The 17,869-nt window shown below is 56.4% G+C and overlaps 1 protein-coding gene across 4 annotated transcripts in view; it reads left to right on the top strand.

Moving 5' to 3' along the window:
* LOC121151154 (high density lipoprotein binding protein) overlaps positions 1-8,669 on the top strand; it is a 42,970-nt gene extending 34,301 nt beyond the window's left edge. For all 4 annotated transcript variants that reach the window (XM_040972387.1, XM_040972388.1, XM_040972389.1 and 1 more), the window contains 13 exons: positions 132-218; positions 344-475; positions 2,444-2,662; positions 3,682-4,122; positions 4,506-4,644; positions 5,490-5,644; positions 6,010-6,114; positions 6,263-6,397; positions 6,714-6,857; positions 7,193-7,378; positions 7,768-7,884; positions 8,047-8,175; positions 8,252-8,669. In XM_040972387.1, the coding sequence (XP_040828321.1) occupies positions 132-218; positions 344-475; positions 2,444-2,662; positions 3,682-4,122; positions 4,506-4,644; positions 5,490-5,644; positions 6,010-6,114; positions 6,263-6,397; positions 6,714-6,857; positions 7,193-7,378; positions 7,768-7,884; positions 8,047-8,175; positions 8,252-8,338 (2,076 nt within the window). In that variant the 3' untranslated portion in view covers positions 8,339-8,669. The remainder of the gene's footprint in view (positions 1-131; positions 219-343; positions 476-2,443; positions 2,663-3,681; positions 4,123-4,505; positions 4,645-5,489; positions 5,645-6,009; positions 6,115-6,262; positions 6,398-6,713; positions 6,858-7,192; positions 7,379-7,767; positions 7,885-8,046; positions 8,176-8,251) is intronic.
* Positions 8,670-17,869: the final 9,200 nt, after the last annotated feature.

Genomic DNA, 17,869 nt, shown 5'->3' with positions numbered 1-17,869 from the left:
CCATCAACCTCACTTGCCCTCAGCCGGCGCCTTGGAGTGAGGACAGGGCTGTGAGCCAGCATTGCCGGGGTCAGAGGGGACACTATGCAGTGTGGCAGGCGGGTCACTGTGGTCTCCTGCTTGTCTTCAAGGTGGAAAACAGCTATTCAATTTCTGTTCCGATCTTCAAGCAATTCCACAAGAACATCATTGGCAAAGGCGGTGCAAACATTAAGAAGGTAGCCAGCTGGTCCCTTCCTGGTCGGGTGATGGGCGGGAAGGGCTCTGGCCTGTCCCAGGCCCGGCCCTGGGGTCTCTGTGGCGGGAGGTTCGGTCAGCCTCTCCCTTGCATCTCTCCCTGTAGATTCGAGAAGAAAGCAACACCAAGATCGACCTTCCTGCAGAGAACAGCAACTCCGAGACCATCGTCATCACGGGCAAGCGGGCCAACTGTGAGGCCGCCCGGAGTCGGATTCTGTCCATTCAGAAAGACCTGGTAAGTGGGCGTGCCCTGTGAGCCTAGGTCTTTGCTCAAGAAGAAGCTGTCCTTCCTTTTTATTTATTTAGACATCACAAGTCTCTGCACAAACATTTGATTTTTTATCTTTAACTTTAGAACTAAGACAGCATGCACAGATGTTCAATTAATTTTTACTTCATGGTCAACCAGGTGCTCTTAAAGATAATTCTGTAAGTTACTATAATCAGTTTCTTTAAAGCAAGCCATTATTCATTCTTCAGAAGTGGCCATTAGGTGACAGCCAGAACTCCAAGGCCAAGGCACAGATGGTTACCTGCTAATCAGTAAAACATTCCTACTACATTTTTATTTTCACAACTTTATCTATCACTTAATGGGATAAGAGAAAAAATAAAAGAGGAAAAAACATAAGGATCTAAGACAAAAAGTTTCAAACATTAATTCCCCCTACAACTGCAGGCTCTACAACCTCATAAACAATCGTACAATAATCAAAGTATATCTCTATGTTGTTAAAAAAATCACCCTATACTTCCTCTAGTTAAAAAATTATGAAAGCGGCTAAAACAGCTACATTTTCTATGCTCTAAAGAGTTGCAAGGACAGGCTAACTAGCAGTTTCAGCTCTCACTCCCATCACTTGCATTAATATTTAGGATATTTATCAAGCCCTTTCCCAGAAGGTGTGCTGCATGTCTGGGCCAGACTCTGAGGCAATGGTTAAATACCCAATAAGGTGTCCAGAAATGGCACGGGCTTCATTGTAGGTTTAATTTTACTCCTGTGCTCAGTTAAAGGCCCACTCACCAAGACATCAATAACATTAACTCTTAAGCTCACAGTAGTTGCCAAAGCCATCTCACAGGGGCAAACAATGCCTCAATAGATTACAGAATTCTTAGTGGGGTGCCTGAGTGTCCATGCAAACAGGGGGTGAGACTGCGTCAAGGTGGTCAGAGAGAAATCCGCCGGGCCCTGCCAAACAGCTGGAAGCTCCCCAGGCCCTGCCAAGCAGGGAGCTGTTCTCTTCACACCTTCGTGTCATCCACACCTACTGCACGGACCCCAGCACCCCCCACCTTGGCGTTCCAGGCTCTCCTGTGTGTGTGTTGATGGCTGGTCCACCAGGCGTGAGCACAGCAGCTCCCCAGGGAGATCCTTCGCAGCCACCTTGGCCCTGGCTGCAGCAGCCTGGCGTCCTGCGGTCTCTTGGTGTCCATTTTGTGAGAGTGGAGGAGACCGGGATTGCTTGTCTGTCCAGTGAACCCCTTACCCTATACATTCCTTGAAGCTCAGCTGCAGGGCCAGGGGTCCTGCCTCCCACACATGGGAACGGGCCAGTCTGCACTGCTCACAGCCCCATTTCCTCAGACACTCCCTCTGCAGAGCCTCTGTCTCCGTCTCTCTCAGTGTTGGCATGTGCTGACTTTGGTCAGCCTGTGTGTTTCGCCTCCTGGTGTTGTCTTTTCCAGTGATTTGAGGGCCTCACTGGGTGGGGTGTGTTGTTTGGTGTGTTTAGCTGTTGGTACATTCCTTCAACATTTTTGAGCTTTGTTGAGCTGCTTTCGTGGTCTACCTCTGGACCAGTCACTGCAGGTTGAGCTATTCCAGGGTGCTCGTCCACAGCTGCTTGGGTAATTCCAGAGAGGCATCTCATGATGGCCTGAATGGAGTTTGGGGCTGTGGGCTGTGGGCTTAGGACTGGCCTCCCCCTGAAGAGGCGAGGTGTGGCTGTCACTTCCTGTCTGTGGAGGCCTGTGGGTTGATGGTCAGAGCAATGTCTCATGCAGGCCAGGTACCCCCCCCGAGCATTGCCACCAGGTCCCAGGAAGCCCTGTCCGTGTTTGCTGTCATATTCTTTGGGCTGTTAGTCATTCCCACAACCCCATGCTGTGTGCCCCACGTGGCTCTGCCTTTCCTCCTGTCTCAGGCCCATTCTGTCACACAGACCTAACTCCTGCCCCTCTTGCGTGTTGATTCCAGGCCAACATTGCCGAGGTGGGGGTTTCCATCCCTGCCAAGCTGCACAACTCCCTCATCGGCACCAAGGGTCGCCTGATCCGCTCTGTCATGGAGGAGTGTGGGGGTGTGCACATCCACTTCCCTGTGGAAGGTTCTGGCAGCGACACAGTTGTCATCAGGGGTCCCTCCTCGGACGTGGAGAAGGCCAAGAAGCAGCTGCTGCACCTAGCAGAGGAGAAGGTGAGCGCCCTGCTCCTCCCTTCGTGGTGGGGTTTTTGCCTTTGGACATCCAGACAATATGTGAGGCTTGGGGATGGAGCAGCAGCACTGGCTGGCAGGCAGTGAGCTTTCCTGCTGCAGTCACAGGCCTGCATCCTGTGGGGTCTGTCTGCCCGTCGCCCCTCACCTTGTGGAGCTGTAGGACCAGGCCCATCCTGGCACTGGCCACTCGGCTCTTACGCTCGTCTACACGTGTTTTCTGTCCCCAGGAACTTGTGCCTGAGCTTTGTTCTATTAGCCTGAAGATCTGTTCCTTAGGTCTTTGATTCTTTTTTAATTTTTCCATCTGCTAATTGATTGCCAGATGGCCCTAGTGTCTGGAGCTGGATCACTATATAACTGGATCCAGGAGTTTCATCTGGGTCTCCCATGTGGGTGCAGGGCCCAGATGTCTGGGCCGGCCTCTGCTGCTTTCCCAGGCCATTAGCAGTGAGCTGCCTTGGAAACAGCTGCGACTTGAACTGGTGGCCAGACGGGATATCAGCACTGCAGGTCGCAGTTTTTCCCTCTGTGCCACAATGCTGGCCCGGGGCTTTTGACTCTTCCTTGGTGTTTTTTTTATGCAGTTGTTGTGGAATTGTGCTGGCCGTTTTCACTGTAAGGCCAGGTGGGCGCGGAGCTGCTGGGTTTTACCTTGCATCTGTTTGCATCAGCACGGGCTGGGCCGTGGGGTTCTGGTCCTTCGCCTGTCTAGGCGTGCCTGGCCCTCGCAGCGGCAGGAGCTCCAGCCTGGCTGTAATTCATACATGTTTTATTTCTGTGAACTGATTTTTATTAAGTAGAAGTTCGGTTAAATTTTTAAGAAAAGGATTTATTTAGCATAGCTGAGCAGATCCAGGGTGGCTTGGATGGGCCCAGGTCTGTATGGGCTCCAGCATCTCCTGTTGGGCAGAGCGGTAGGCATGTGCGGGGCCCTGTGTCCCACTAGTGGGCCAGGCAGGTGGCACCAGCTGCCAATACCCTGGCGATTGGCTTTGCAGCAAACGAAGAGCTTCACTGTGGACATCCGTGCCAAGCCGGAATACCACAAGTTCCTCATCGGCAAGGGTGGCGGCAAAATCCGCAAGGTGCGTGACAACACCGGAGCGCGTATCATATTCCCAGCGGCCGAGGACAAGGACCAGGACCTGATCACCATCATCGGGAAGGAGGAAGCCGTGAGGGAGGCGCAGAAGGAGCTGGAGGCGCTCATTGCCAATCTGGACAACGTGGTGGAAGACCACATGCTGGTGGACCCCAGGCACCACCGGCACTTTGTCATCCGCAGAGGCCAGGTCCTGCGGGAGATCGCCGAGGAGTATGGCGGGGTGATGGTCAGCTTCCCGCGCTCGGGCACACAAAGTGACCGAGTCACCCTCAAGGGCGCCAAGGACTGTGTGGAGGCCGCCAAGAAACGCATCCAGGAAATCATCGAGGACCTGGTAGGTGTCCAGGGGCCTGCACCAAGCTGGTGGCCACCTGGCAGAACAGGCTTAGCTCTCAGGGAACTGCCTCGCCCCCTGGGAGAAGGGCCAGAAGCAGCCTGGGGGCTTTCGCCCACCATCCCCATACCTCCTGCTCCTCGCTGTCCTTCTCCCTAGCCCCTGTGGGCCTCTTCAAGTGTGGCTGACCATGTTGGGAGAGTCAGGTTGGGGCAGCAACAAATGCCAGACAATCATGCGGCGAGGCTGAGCCTTCTGGAACAAACCTCCTGTGACCCGTCTACTCCTTCCACTTCCAGCCTGTGACTGGTGGCAAGGAAGGGGCACCCCTGATTGGAGGGACGTTGGGCAGGCAACTTTGCTTCTTTCTTGTGCCCCCTCAGGAGGCCCAGGTGACGTTGGAGTGTGCCATCCCCCAGAAGTTCCATCGCGCTGTCATGGGCCCCAAAGGCTCCAGAATCCAGCAGATTACCCGGGACTACAACGTCCAGATTAAGTTTCCCGACAGAGAGGAGAACCCAGGTGGGTCCACGTGCTGCAGGGGCTTGCAGAGGCTGTCAATTCCTCACTGGGTGACAAGGTGCCAGTGTGTAGGTTGTATTTGTGTTGATGTGTGTGGGCGGTCACCTGGTGACAGGATGTGTTGAGCTGTTTCTCAGGCCTCCTCATATCACAGGAGGCTCTACGCTTCTCCCTCACATTGCATCACCAGAGGCCATGCCCACTCCCGGGAGGCCAGGTGGCTAGTGGGTCCAAGCCAGCTGTTGGAGTCTTCGTAGTACTACACTGGCACTGTTCCCACTTGGGCTCTGTGTAGAGCGGTCCTGTGGAGCCTCACCCCTGCAAGAGTGTAGACGGAATTCCTGCCACACCCATGTGACTTGGTCCATAGTGAGATGTTCCTGGGGACAGTGTCTCTTGACAATGGGACCCTGCTCACACGGACCTAGAGTCAGTCACAGCCTCCTGGCAAGGACGTCTGTCCCAGGGACCCTGGGGTCTATCACAGGCAATAGCCGAGGGCATCTGATCCCGGGGACCTTGCGGTTGGGACTGGCCACAGCTGAGGGTTGAGTCGCTCAGGAGGGAGCTGTCATGACTTGTGTCCCTCTTGGCTATGTGAGCCCATCTCCCATTCTGTGACATGTGGATGTAGCTGCTTCAGGCTTGGGGCTCTCCGCTTTAACTCTTCCTGGCCTATCCCCAGTGCTCCATCACACGTGTGCTTGTTCTGTGGCCACCATTTGCTGGTGACGGGTGAGGGAGACACTGGCTCCTGTGTACCCAGTCAGGTCCTTGAGAGACAGTGCCGGCTGGCTGCCTCTGCTCCGCAGAGGCTGAACTGTGTGCCCCTGTCCCCTCCCTAGTTCACAGCATGGAGCCAGCAGTCCAGGAGAACGGCGAAGAGGCCGGGGAGGGGAGAGACTCCAGGGAAGCAGAGCCGGGGTCTCCCCGCAGGTGTGACATCATCACCATCTCCGGCCGGAAGGAGAAGTGCGAGGCTGCCAAGGAAGCCCTAGAGGTAGTTCTGGCCCTCCAGGCCCTCCTGAGGCTGGGTAGCTGCCCATTCTCTAGCTCTGGTAGCCTCAACCCAGCATAGCAGGACACTGGTCAGCAAAGTGGGGAGTGCCTAGGCAGGAGGCTGACTTCCTGAAGGTGGGAGTGTTGGGGGAAGACAGCAGTGACAATGGGGATACTGCGGAGCCTGGGCCAGAGCCAGCACAAGTCAGATATGTGCCTGTCCCCATGGAGGTGGCTTTGGGACCTACTGACATGAAGGCTGGAATTCCTTTTCCAACCAGTGGACAAGGCGCGTGGACAAAAGGTTCCAGAGGTACGTGGAACCTGGTCCACACACAAGCCTGAGCACTTCTCTCTTCCCTGCAGGCGTTGGTTCCTGTGACCATTGAGGTAGAGGTGCCCTTTGACCTTCATCGGTACATCATTGGGCAGAAAGGAAGTGGAATTCGCAAGATGATGGATGAGTTCGAGGTAGACCCACAGCCAGGGTTGGCTCTGATCTGTGGGCATCCATGGGCCATGTTGTGTCCAGTGCCTGAACTGCATTTGCTTTTCCTCTGGCTGCCCCTGCTGTGTAATGTCCTGGACAAAGAATGCATCAGCTTTTCTGTTCCCATAGGTGAACATCCATGTACCAGCCCCTGAGCTACAGTCTGACGTCATTGCCATCACAGGCCTCGCCGCCAACCTGGACCGGGCCAAGGCTGGCCTCCTGGAGCGAGTGAAGGAGCTACAGGCCGAGCAAGAGGACCGGGTGAGTGCCAGGTCAGGCCAAGTGGCCTGGGCAGGAACTGCACTACCTGGGCACCTTCAGATGCAGAGGGCTTACTGTGGGCGAACCAGGGGCACTCTAATGAACTTGGGAACAGGGTGTGAGTGTACCTTTAACTACTGGGACAGGCAGGGCTAGGCCCAAGCTCCAGCACTGGAGTGCTGCTCCCCTGCTCTCTGGCAAGAAGGGTTGGGACGTGCCATAGGTACCTGGGGAGAAAGAGGTGGCCAGGGCAGTTTAGTTGGCAGCCTTCTTTGGGGTGCTGGTGCTGGATCACACTCCTTGGTTTCCTTGGTAGGCTTTAAGAAGTTTTAAGCTGAGCATCACTGTAGACCCCAAGTACCATCCCAAGATCATCGGGAGGAAGGGGGCAGTGATCACACAGATCCGCACGGAACATGACGTGAACATCCAGTTTCCTGATAAGGAAGACGGGGCTCAGGTGAGGAGGGGTAGATGAATTAGGCTTGACCTGGGGAGGGAGTCAGGCTGAGTTCTGTGATGGGAGGTCCCTGGAGCAACCCTGGGCACTTGACACAGGGCGCCAGAAAGCTCTGCCCAGCGTGAAGCTCTCATGCTGACTCACACCTGCGGACAGACCAGAACTCCCAGTCTTGACCATGTTCACATCAAGTAGGGACGAGCAACCAATTTTGTTCGTCGGTTTTCTCTTGGTTTTCATATGAAAAGGCAGAGAGGGTGATGAGCTGGGCCCCTGGCCAGTCTGGGCAGTTGCCTGCTGGGGACTCCCTGACCCCTGACTGCATTTTCCTGCAGCCCCAGGACCAGATCACCATCACAGGGTACGAGAAGAACACAGAGGCTGCCCGGGACGCCATCTTGAAAATCGTGGCTGAGCTTGAGCAGATGGTGTCGGAGGACGTGTCTTTGGACCACCGCGTGCATGCCCGCATCATCGGTGCGCGCGGCAAAGCCATTCGCAAAGTCATGGATGAGTTCAAGGTGAGAGTCCTGGAGGCCAAGGGCAGGCCTTGCTGTTGGCAGCGCTCACTCGTCCAGGATGGACCCACCTGGTCCCCAGCAACCTAACTGCCCACCAGCACATGAGGCCCAAGCGTGCAGCGCAAAAATCCTGGAGACTGTCCCCACATCACAGCAGTTGGCAACTAGCCAGGGTTTCCCCAGACTGGGCGAACGCTACTCCCTGACACCACTGGTCAGTGCAGTCCACGGGTAGGCTGGGAGCTGGCTGCAAGATGCCCCCTTGTGGTCTGAGGATGCCACAGTGACTTCTCAGGGGACAGCTGTGACCGTCTGAGGAAAGGCGCTTGGCAGGAAGCACTGTGCTGGTGAGGGGTCAGCCCTCTGCTGATGCTGCTGTGTTCGTCCAGGTGGACATCCGCTTCCCACAGAGTGGAGCCCCAGACCCCAACTGTGTCACTGTGACGGGGCTCCCTGAAAATGTGGAGGAAGCCATCGACCACATCCTCAACCTGGAGGAGGAATACGTAAGTTCTGGCTGGGCTTCCACGAGGCCCTGGGTGGCAGGGCTATGCCTGTGGGCAGTGACCGTGAGGCTGCCAGTGAGAACTGAGGTGATGGTGAGGTAGAGGGAGTGAGGAGCGGCTGAGCGATGTGCCCGGGTGGGGCCACACCCTGTGTCCCTGCAGCTGGCAGACGTGGTGGACTCCGAGGCGCTGCAGGCGTACATGAAGCCCCCAGCCCATGAGGAGTCTAAGGCACCCTCCAAAGGCTTCGTGGTGCGAGATGCTCCCTGGACCTCCGCCACCAGTGAGAAGGTCAGCCGGGTGCAGGCCTGTCCCAGTGGCAGCTGCTGTCCCTGAGCCCCCACTAAAGCATATCCTCTCTCCGCAGGCTCCTGACATGAGCAGTTCTGAGGAATTCCCCAGCTTTGGGGCTCAAGTGGCCCCTAAGACCCTTCCTTGGGGCCCTAAACGATAATGACCCCAAAGCAGACACCGCTGCAGCTGCTGCCCTGATCTGACCTGGCCGCAGCTGGGCCCCTCATCAGTTGTTGCCGCTCCCCCTCCCCGAGGTCTCACAGTGAAGCCCAGCCAGCCGGCACCCAGTGCGCTCAAGATCCGCCCCCGGCACCCTGCTCTGGGACAGGCCTCCGCTGTTGCAAACACTACGCCCAGGTGACCCTGGCCCACCCAGCATGTCCGTGAGCACGCTGACCTTCATCTCCAACAGCGCCACACCCGTGGCTGGGAGTCGACTTCCTGTGTCATGACCTCAGGAAATAAATGTCCTTGACTTTATAAAACCCAAACCGTTTGCCCTCTTCCTTTCCCACCTGCCTCCTGCCACTGCCTGTCTCCCACGCCACCCTTCTCAGAAGGCAGATAGCCCTGGGTGCCCATTGCCTGCCAGGCACAGTCCCAGGAGGAAGACCCAGCTGCAGAGCAGGGTCCTCGGCTGGAGCCGATTCTGCCTACCTTAGGGTCTGGAAGCACTCACCGCTGGGTCCCCATTGGCCTGGAGGTCTGGCTCACCAGACGGCTCACCCACATCCGCACCCATGTCTGGGACCAGGGCTGAGGTGGGCCGCCCAGCTCAGCATCTCACTTGTACTGCCGTGCCCATCCTACCCCCACTGCCTTTCTACCTCAGCTGCTGTGGTCCCAGGTCATGCGGGGTGTGCTCAGTACAGTGCTAGTCATTGGCCCTTGACCTGGACTGTCCTGATGACTGGGTGGCCATAGACCCGGGGGGCAGCATCTAGGGCCAAAGCCCCTTCACCCCTTCACGGTCTAATGCTGGGGGCCATTGTGGAGCAGAGCGCTCTGTCCCCCCACCTCCTGCCCCTGGCCTGGGCTGGCCGTGAGGGCTGGGTGTCAGCCAGCCTGTCAGCCTGGACCAGGAAGAGGAAGGGAATGCTGGCTGTCCCTGCCAACTGGGAGGAGGTCGATGCAGCTTCCCATAGCGCCCCAGCAGAAGCTCATGAGGGTCCTTCTGCTGCTCCTCCCTTAGGACTGGCTCGGCCACTGGTAGGGCCGCATTGAGATGCCCACGCTCCCAGAAGGCAGCCCAGGCCCACCTCCTCCTGTCCGCTTCCATCAAAGCAGATGTGTTCCACCCAAGAAGCCCCTCCCAGGGCAGGGTTCCTGGCACTAATAGAGAAGGCAGGGTTGCTGGCAGCGTCCCTCAGGACCACTAGGTGAATAGCATTCCATGGCTGCCATGCCCTCTCCCTTTTCCCACCCCATATAGGACCATTCCCCATGTCTTCACGTGGGCCTTGCACAGCTTCCCTCACTGTTGCACATGGCAGGTGTGAGCCCCAGCCTGCCCTAAAGTTCCCCAGCAGTGCAGGGTGGTGGCCCCTGGTCCCTGAGGATGTGGTCCTCTTTCTCCGTTGTTGACTGTCCCCATGTTGTGTTCAATAGCCATGATCCATCCCTTCGCCTTAATTGTGGACTCAAGGTTATATGCAATCATGTACAAAGGCTCATGAGTGTGGACAACACTGGAATTTTATAAATTCTAAAATAAAACCCAAAGCAACTATACTGTGCTGGGACTTTTTATCACACCCTCCTCAATGCGTATTCGTTCCTTACCCCTTGCATGCCACTCAACACCCACAGACTAGGGCAGTGGGCATGGTGGTTCTTGGCACTAACAGTCCCTGGGAAGACCCAGGCTACTGTAGGAGTGCCGTCCTCCAGACATGGCCTGGGGTCTGTCATCCTGTGGGAGGGCAGGTGGAGTCCGTGTCCTTGGGTCCACCTCAGTGCTGCCCCCATTTCAGGAAACCCTCCTCTGGGGAAAGGATCCCATGTGCAAAGGGCCCCACATCAGGAGTGAGTGGATTCTGGGTCTGCTTTCCAGGGCTGCTTCCCTTCCCTGCTCTGGGTAGGGCAGGGTTGTGGCCTCCAGGAAAGCCAGCATGGCATAGTACACTAACAGCCTTGGTGCTCCAGCTGGACTGCAGAAGGGGCTGCACTTGTGCCCCTGGCTAACCACCCAGGCATGGCCCTATCTGCCTGCTGGGGAATCCCTCAGCAAAGCCAGGGAGGGCAGAACATGTGGCTGTGGGCATAGTTCACCAGCAACCACATGGCACGTTCATCAGAAAAAACCCTGGGTGGGGCAGATGGAGGCTGCTGGGCCTGTGTTTGCTGCCCTCACAGTTCCCACCTGGAAGTGCCTCTGACACCCCTAGAGTCTGGTCTCTGGCTGCCATGGGCCCCGTGTGACCACAGCAGTGGATGCCACCTTGCTGACGGAAGCAGCAGCATGGGTGTGTGGCTAGGCGGCAGGCAGAGTCAGAACTTCCCTGCCCTTGGTGTGTGCTGGAAGGGCTAGTGGGTATACAGCTGGTGGGGAGGCTGCATGCACCGAATGTTTGGGTGATGTGGAGGGCAGAACAGCAAGGTCAGGGCCATGCGTGGTTGGGTCCCTGTGTGGGCAGGGAAGGGGTGAGCTAGCAGCCACCACTTCTGATACTGTGGGGACAAGTCAAGCTGTGGGTCCAGGGGCACTTTGGTCACTTCCTCCCACAGTGGGAGGAAGCAGCACAGCTGATCTGGGCCTTCAGGACAGCAGGCTTGGCTACCACAGCCTGCTCTTTCCCAGGATGTGCTAAGACAGAATCACAAAGCACGTGGGGTACGGGGACCACGACAAGGATCTGGGGAGCAGGGTACCTGAGCTGTGAGAAGCCATCAGGCCTGAGGCCCTGCGCAGAGCACAGCTGACCCCTGAGACTCAGAGAGGGGAAGGGGCAGCATATGGACTCAGACTCGGTGGGGACGGAAGCTGCAATTGTCCTGTGGGATGCCAGATTGGGAAGAGAGACGAGTTCGGCCAGCACCAGCACTGGCTGCACGGGTGATGGTCAGACTGGGAGGATGGGGGCTAGAGTTGAGGCACCTTGCTTTCGGCTAGGCGGTACACCACTACACTGTCCTGCTGACTCCAGTGTCAGAGACCAGGAGGACCCAGTGTGCTGTGAGGCCTCTGTGCCAGCCCAGCTAGGGAGGGCTCTGGTGAGGGACAAAGCAGGGGTCCTGGTGAGCCCTGTCCATGTGGGGAGGCAGAGGCTGTGTAGGGGCTCTGAGCAGGGCCCAGGACAAGAGACAGCTATGCCCATGCTTCCTGCTGCCATGCTCCACCCACTGGGTCCCTGGGAGCTCCAGGGAGCTCCAGGTCTTAGGGTGAGGGTATGGGCACTGGTCAGGCTTTGCCCATGCTGACCCCTAGACAGGTTGATGGGTTCCTGTGTCAGGAACCCTGTGAGGCCTGGGTGGTGTGGCTCTTGGCCCCTGCATGAGGGCTCAGGCAAGCACCGATGGCCGAGGTGCCAAGACACACGTTATTAGGATCAGTGCAGTGGATGTGGGGGACACCTTCGTGTGAAGAGTGTTGTTCCATTGCAGGCAGGGCCGCAGGGAACTTCCCGCTGTTTGGCAGGGCCCGGTGGACCTTTCTACAACCTCCTGAATGCAGCTCCACCTTCTTTTGCATGGACTGGACCACCATGTAGAAGAATTCTAATCCATCCAGGCATTGTTTGCTACTGCGAGGCTGGCCTTTTGCTCAGTGTGAGCTTGGTCGGTAATAGCGTCTTGCAAAAGGGCCTTCTATTATTCCTACTGTCTTGGCTGTCCCCATTGACCTTATGCTAATCAAAGGACCTATATTTAGGCTTTCATTCTTTCCTCATTCTTTAGATTCCCCTTTTCTTTGTGATACAAAATTGAGCTATAGGATAAGAATTGTAGCTGGAACTTCTATTTTTTTAGGTAAAACAAATGGCAGAATTATCCTTAGAAACACCCACTTGACCATGAGGTAAAAAGTCTGAGCCAGAGTTTGACTGATTCTGTATAAATAAAGCAGACAGCTTTCCTGCATTGTCCATTATGATCATGAAGTCCTAGTGGTCCGTCTCTTTCTTTCTTTGTGCCTCATCCACGCACCCTTCCCGAGTTCCAAACTCAGCTGGAGCTGGACTCGGCAACATGTGACTCTGCTCCAGGGATGCACTGTGCAGTCTGCATGGGGGATTCCTTCAGGAAAGGAGCACAGGGCTCTCAGAGTCCCAGGTGCCAAGGGGAGCCCAGGCTGAACCCTTTGTCCACCAGCTTTGTCCAGTGTGGACTTGCTGTGGACAGACTTGTGTGAGCTGTGTACAGATGAGCATGGCCCCAAGACATGCTTGGTTAAAGGACACCTAGACTGCAGGGACCACAGCTGACCGGGCCTACATGAGAGCCTGGCATATTGGTGCCGCCATCGGAGCCGCCCAGCCCCACCGTGCTTGGGAGCCTCCCACACTGTCCCAAAGCTTCTGACCCTACCAGGGATCCCGGCCCAGGCGTGGCGCAGAGGGCTCTGGGGCTCTGTTGCCCTGCAGCTTCCTCGCTTCACTGCCCCTTCTCATCTGAGGTCAGCTGTGTCCATGTAAAGCCAGGCCTGCTTCTGTGGTCACGCCCCTCCCGTCAGTGGAGGTTGCATGGGCCCGTGGGCCCCAGGAGACCTCTGACCTTCAGGGTGCTAAGATGGGGCCATCTGCAGAGTCCCAGGAGCCCCCTCTGACCACAGATGGGTGTGCATCACTGTCTCAGAGTGGATTTGAGTTAAAGGAGGGAAGCACTTGGTTCGTGTGCACATGCATGTACATCTGTCTGTCTACACATGTTCCCTATTTTATGAGCACCATGCGTTCCATTTTAGGTTGACATAAAACTCCCGCTGCCTAAATCCAGCCCAAGACTTGTACTCAGTGGCCGGACCCCACATGCCATCCCGCTGCCTCTTGGGTGAGCTTGGCAGGAACGAGGGGCTAACCCTGCAAGGGCCCAGCCGCCTGGGTCTGCTCCAGGGAGCCGTTCTGTGGGGACTGTTGGCTTCACCCAGCACACCAGGTCTGTCCACCAGGCAGCCACATTCACCTCATTCCTTCTCGTTTTAAAGATCTGAAAGGTGGAGGGGTGTGTGTGAGAGAGGCATACACATACAGAAAGGGAGGGAGGAAAGGAACGTTCCACACAAGGCCTGGGCCAGCTAGAGCCGAGAGCCGGGCACTTGGTTTGGGGCTCCCATGTGGCTTGTTGGTGGCGACCAGGACCCCCGCATGCCTGCAGAATGGAGGCTGCAGCCCATCAGTGACATCAACTTTGGCTGGGTTCCCCTGGACTGGGTGGCATCACTGAGCAATGTGGCGGGCAGCTTGCCTGTGTCTTGCTGACCCCAGCAGCTGTGGCTTTGCCTCTGCTCTCTCCCACCCGAGGGTCCCTCCCCACTGATCAGGGTCAATGGAATGCCTCCACTCGCACGCACCTGCCTCCTCCTTCGTGCTCACACCTGCCTGTCCGTGCCAAGGATCCCGGGTTCTCTGCTACTTCCTCTGTGGTTTCCCATCTTTTCTGATTCTAAGGTATTTTCTCACTGAGTGTCTGCACCTGCACACAGCAGAGAAGCCTCCCTTCTCTGTGCTTTGTCTACTAGCTCCCCAAACATTCCCCAGAGCTGCTGCGCTATTACTTTTTTCTCTGAAATTCTTATTTTTCTGGACCTGGTACAGGACCCCATATTGAATGCACTGGGATCCCACGTGGGCGCCACTTCTAATCCCAGCAGCTCCACTTCCCATCCAGCTCCCTGCTTGTGGCCTGGGAAAGCAGTTGAAGACGGCCCATAGCCTTGGGACCCTGCACCCACATGGGAGACCTGGAAGAAGTTCCTGGTTACTGGCTTCAGATTGGCTCAGCTCCAGCCATTGCAGTCACTTGGGGAGTGAATCACTGGACAGAAGATCTTCCTCTCTGTCTTTCCTCCTCTCTGTATATCTGACTTTGCAATAAAAATAAATAAATCTTTAAAAAATCTCATCTTTCTTTTTTTAAAAGATTTATTTTTATTATTATTATTTTTTTATTGGAAAGGTGGATATACAGAGAGAAGAGACAGAGAGGAAGATCTTCTGTCCGATGATTCACTCCCCAAGTGAGCGCAACGGGCCGATACTATGCTGATCCGAAGCCAGGAGCCTCTTCCGGGTCTCCCACGCGGGTGCAGGGTCCCAAAGCCTTGGGCCGTCCTCCACTGCTCTCCCGGGCCACAGGCAGGTAGCTGGATGGGAAGCGGGGCTGCCGGGATAGAACCGGTGCCCATATGGGATCCCGGGCGTGCAAGGCGAGGACCTTAACCACTGCGCCACCGCGCCGGGCCCAAAAATCTCATCTTTCTACCTGAAAGACAGGTGTCCTATCGGCTGCTTTAGTGTCCACATGCCTAGGTCGGAACAAAGCCAGCTCAGGACTCAGTCCAGGGACCCAAGGGCCTGTGCCCACTTGCCACCTCCTGGGGCACATCAGGAAGCAGAGCCCACAGCATCTTCAACGCCGGCACTCCCACCCCCTCACCCTGTCCCTGCCTCTGCATCACAGACCCCCTAAGGCACCATCTGGTTGCCAGCAGGGGCAGTGGTCTCCTGAACTTGCACACCGTGTGCTGGCCTAACACTCCTGAGGCCTGTGTGGTCCAGACAGCGAACGGTTGCTTGTGCCTCTGACAAGTTGACGAAGCGGTCATGTGAATTCCCTCATTGAACTTTTAGAATCTTGTTATTTGAAAGGCAGAGATCTTATGGGCCCAGCATGGTAGCTTAATGGCTAAATCCTTGCCTTACAGCTGCTGGGATCCCATATGGGTGCTGGTTTGTGTTTTGGTTGTCCCACTTCTACTGGGAAAGCAGTCAAGGACAGTGCGAAGCCTTGGGACCCTGCACCTGTGTGGGGGACCGAGATCAGCCCAGCTCTTTCCTGTTGGCCTCCGTGGGCCGACCACAGGCACACAGCACACCATGTCCCCACAGGGACCCCCGTGGAGTTGGCTGAGACCTCAGCCTGGCCTGTTCACTGGCTGTCAAGGTGGGCAGTGGACTGCACCCTGGTCTCTGTCTTTGGATGAGCAGTGCTGGGGCTTCCTTGGTGGGAAGTAGGTGCCGTCCACATTACCTGCCAGCTACATGTGGTGTGCTGGACCTTCAGCTGCCTTACAGCCGTACGGGTGAACCTGGCGTGCAGCATGTACCTGCCAGCCATGTGTGTGTATGTGACCTGCTACGACTGGAGAGTCCAGATAGACGGACATGCCCTCTCGGCAATGACAGTGTCACTGTTGGGTGCGAGGACTGTCGAGAGACCCTCCTGCCTTCCCCTTGCCTAGTCTATGTAAGTTTGTGCTTACACTGCCATAAATGGACATGCTTAGACTCTCTCGGGGGGTTCCTGCTGAGGAACCCATTGTCTGACCCTTTGCTGGGCAGGAAACAAGAAAGCAGACCTGGAAGAAGCGCCTGGCTCCGATCGGCTCTGCTCTGGCTGTTGAAGCCACTTGGGGAGTGAAGCAACACACAGGTTTTGTCTCTCCTCTCTAAATGTCTTTACAATTAAATGCGCACACACATCTTAACAAATACACAGCACCCGTGTCTTCCCGTCACAACAGACGCTGAGGTCTTGACTGCTTCCTCTGCTGGGGGTAAAGGTGCCTGGGGACGTGCGCCCACCAGAAATCCTGCCATCCTGCGGGGAGCACCTGCAGCTCCGGGCCCACAGCCACGGTGTTCCAGAGCCTGTGGCATGCTTGGCAAGGGAACCCGAGGATCCCCCCAATCCTCACTGCCCTTCCTCAGCCACTGCTGGCCATGGGTAGAGCTGGGGCCAAACCCACATACAGGGGCTGGACGTGACACGGTGCTGATCCTGGATGAAGAACTCGGGATTTGGTCCCAGCCAGGCTGGCAGAATCTGGCGCAGGGCTGTTGTGGAGCCCTTCTTAGATGCAATGGGGTAGCCTGGCAAGCATGTGCCACGTGGTGCTGCAGCTGCAGTCTGGCTTCCTGCCAGTGAGCCCAATGTTGCCTCAGCAGCCACATGCGGCCCCCATCGCAGGTGGCAGGGAAGACATGCAGTGACCACACTAACCCAGCCTGACGGTGAGGGTCCTGAGCCCCCAGCTGGTGGCCGTGCCCCTGCAGCCTTCCATCCAGGCGGGTGTCAATGTGTGCACATGGCATGCAGTGTAATGTGTATGTAGCATGTAAGTATGGTAGGTGCCTGTGGCAAGCATGTATGTGTATATAGTATTATTATTACATGTATACATGCACGTGTATTTATTTGAAAAGTAGAATGACAGACACACAGATTGCCCACCCACTGGTTCACTCCCTAATTGTCTAGCGAAGCTGGACCAGGCCAAGGCCTGGAGCCAGGACCCCCACCTGGGTTTGCCTCATGTGTGGCAGGGGCTCAGTGCCCTGAGCTGCCATGTGGTGCCTCCCAGGTGCATGAGTAGGGTACTGGATTCAAAGTGTGGGGGGGCCACGACTCACACCAGGCAGGCGACATGGGATACAGGCAGCTGGGCCACACTGCTGAGCAGTGCGTGTTTTTTAAGAACACAGAAGAGCCCGGCATGGTAACCTAGTAGCTAAAGTCCTCGCCTTGCACGCTCCAGGATCCCGTATGGGTGCTGATTCTTTTTTTTTTTTTTTATTGGAAAGGCGGATATACAGAGAGGAGAGACAGAGAGGAAGATCTTCCGTCCGATGATTCACTCCCCAAGTGAGCGCAACGGGCCGATAACTATGCCGATCCGAAGCCAGGAGCCTCTTCCGGGTCTCCCACGCGGGTGCAGGGTCCCAAAGCTTTGGGCTGTCCTCCACTGCTTTCCCAGGCCACAGGCAGGGAGCTGAAAGGGAAGCAGGGCTGCCGGGATAGAACTGGCGCCCATATGGGATCCCGGGCGTGCAAGGCGAGGACCTTAACCACTGCGCCACCGTGCTGGGCCCCATGGGTGCTGATTCTAATCCTGGCAGCCCCACTTCCCATCCAGCTCCCTGCTTGTGGCCTGGGAAAGCAGTCCAGGACGGCCCAAAGCCTTAGGACCCTGCACCCGCATGGGAGACCTGGAAGAGCTCCCGGCTCTTGGCTTCGGATCAGCTCAGCTCTGGCTGTTGCTATCACTTGGGGAGTGAATCATTGGACAGAAGATCTTCCTCTCTGTCTCTCCTCCGCTCTCTATATATCTGCTTTTCCAAGAAAAATAAATAAACCTTTTTCAAAAAATAAATAAAAGCAGAAGCCAGTAACTGTAAGTAGTGGTGAAGTGGTTGAGGGTGCTGTTGGGGACGCTGGGTTAGTAGCCTGGCTCAATTCCCAAGTCCAACTTCCCGCTAATGAGTGCCTGGGGAGGCAGCAGAGACCCCTTAACTGGGTCCCCGGCGCCCACATGAAGACCTGCTTGAGTTTTGGCTCCTGGCTCTGATACAGCCAAGCTGTTAAGGGAAACTGGGATCAGTGGGTGAGCTTACTGTGTCTCACTAACGAGAAGGAAAGGCTGCACGCGTGTAGCGCAGGTGTGGGCGGCCGCACTGCAGCGGGCAAGGGTGAGGTCCTGAGACGGATCAGTCACGGACTTGCGGTCCAGCACGTGTGAGGCTCCGTTTCACAG

The sequence above is a fragment of the Ochotona curzoniae genome, unplaced genomic scaffold, assembly GCF_017591425.1.
Source record: "Ochotona curzoniae isolate NIBS_2020 unplaced genomic scaffold, NIBS_Ocur_1.0 contig_2294, whole genome shotgun sequence".
NCBI classification, from domain to species: domain Eukaryota; kingdom Metazoa; phylum Chordata; class Mammalia; order Lagomorpha; family Ochotonidae; genus Ochotona; species Ochotona curzoniae.
Note: the sequence above shows the minus strand (reverse complement) of the source record. Positions and strands in the feature narration are given on the sequence as shown.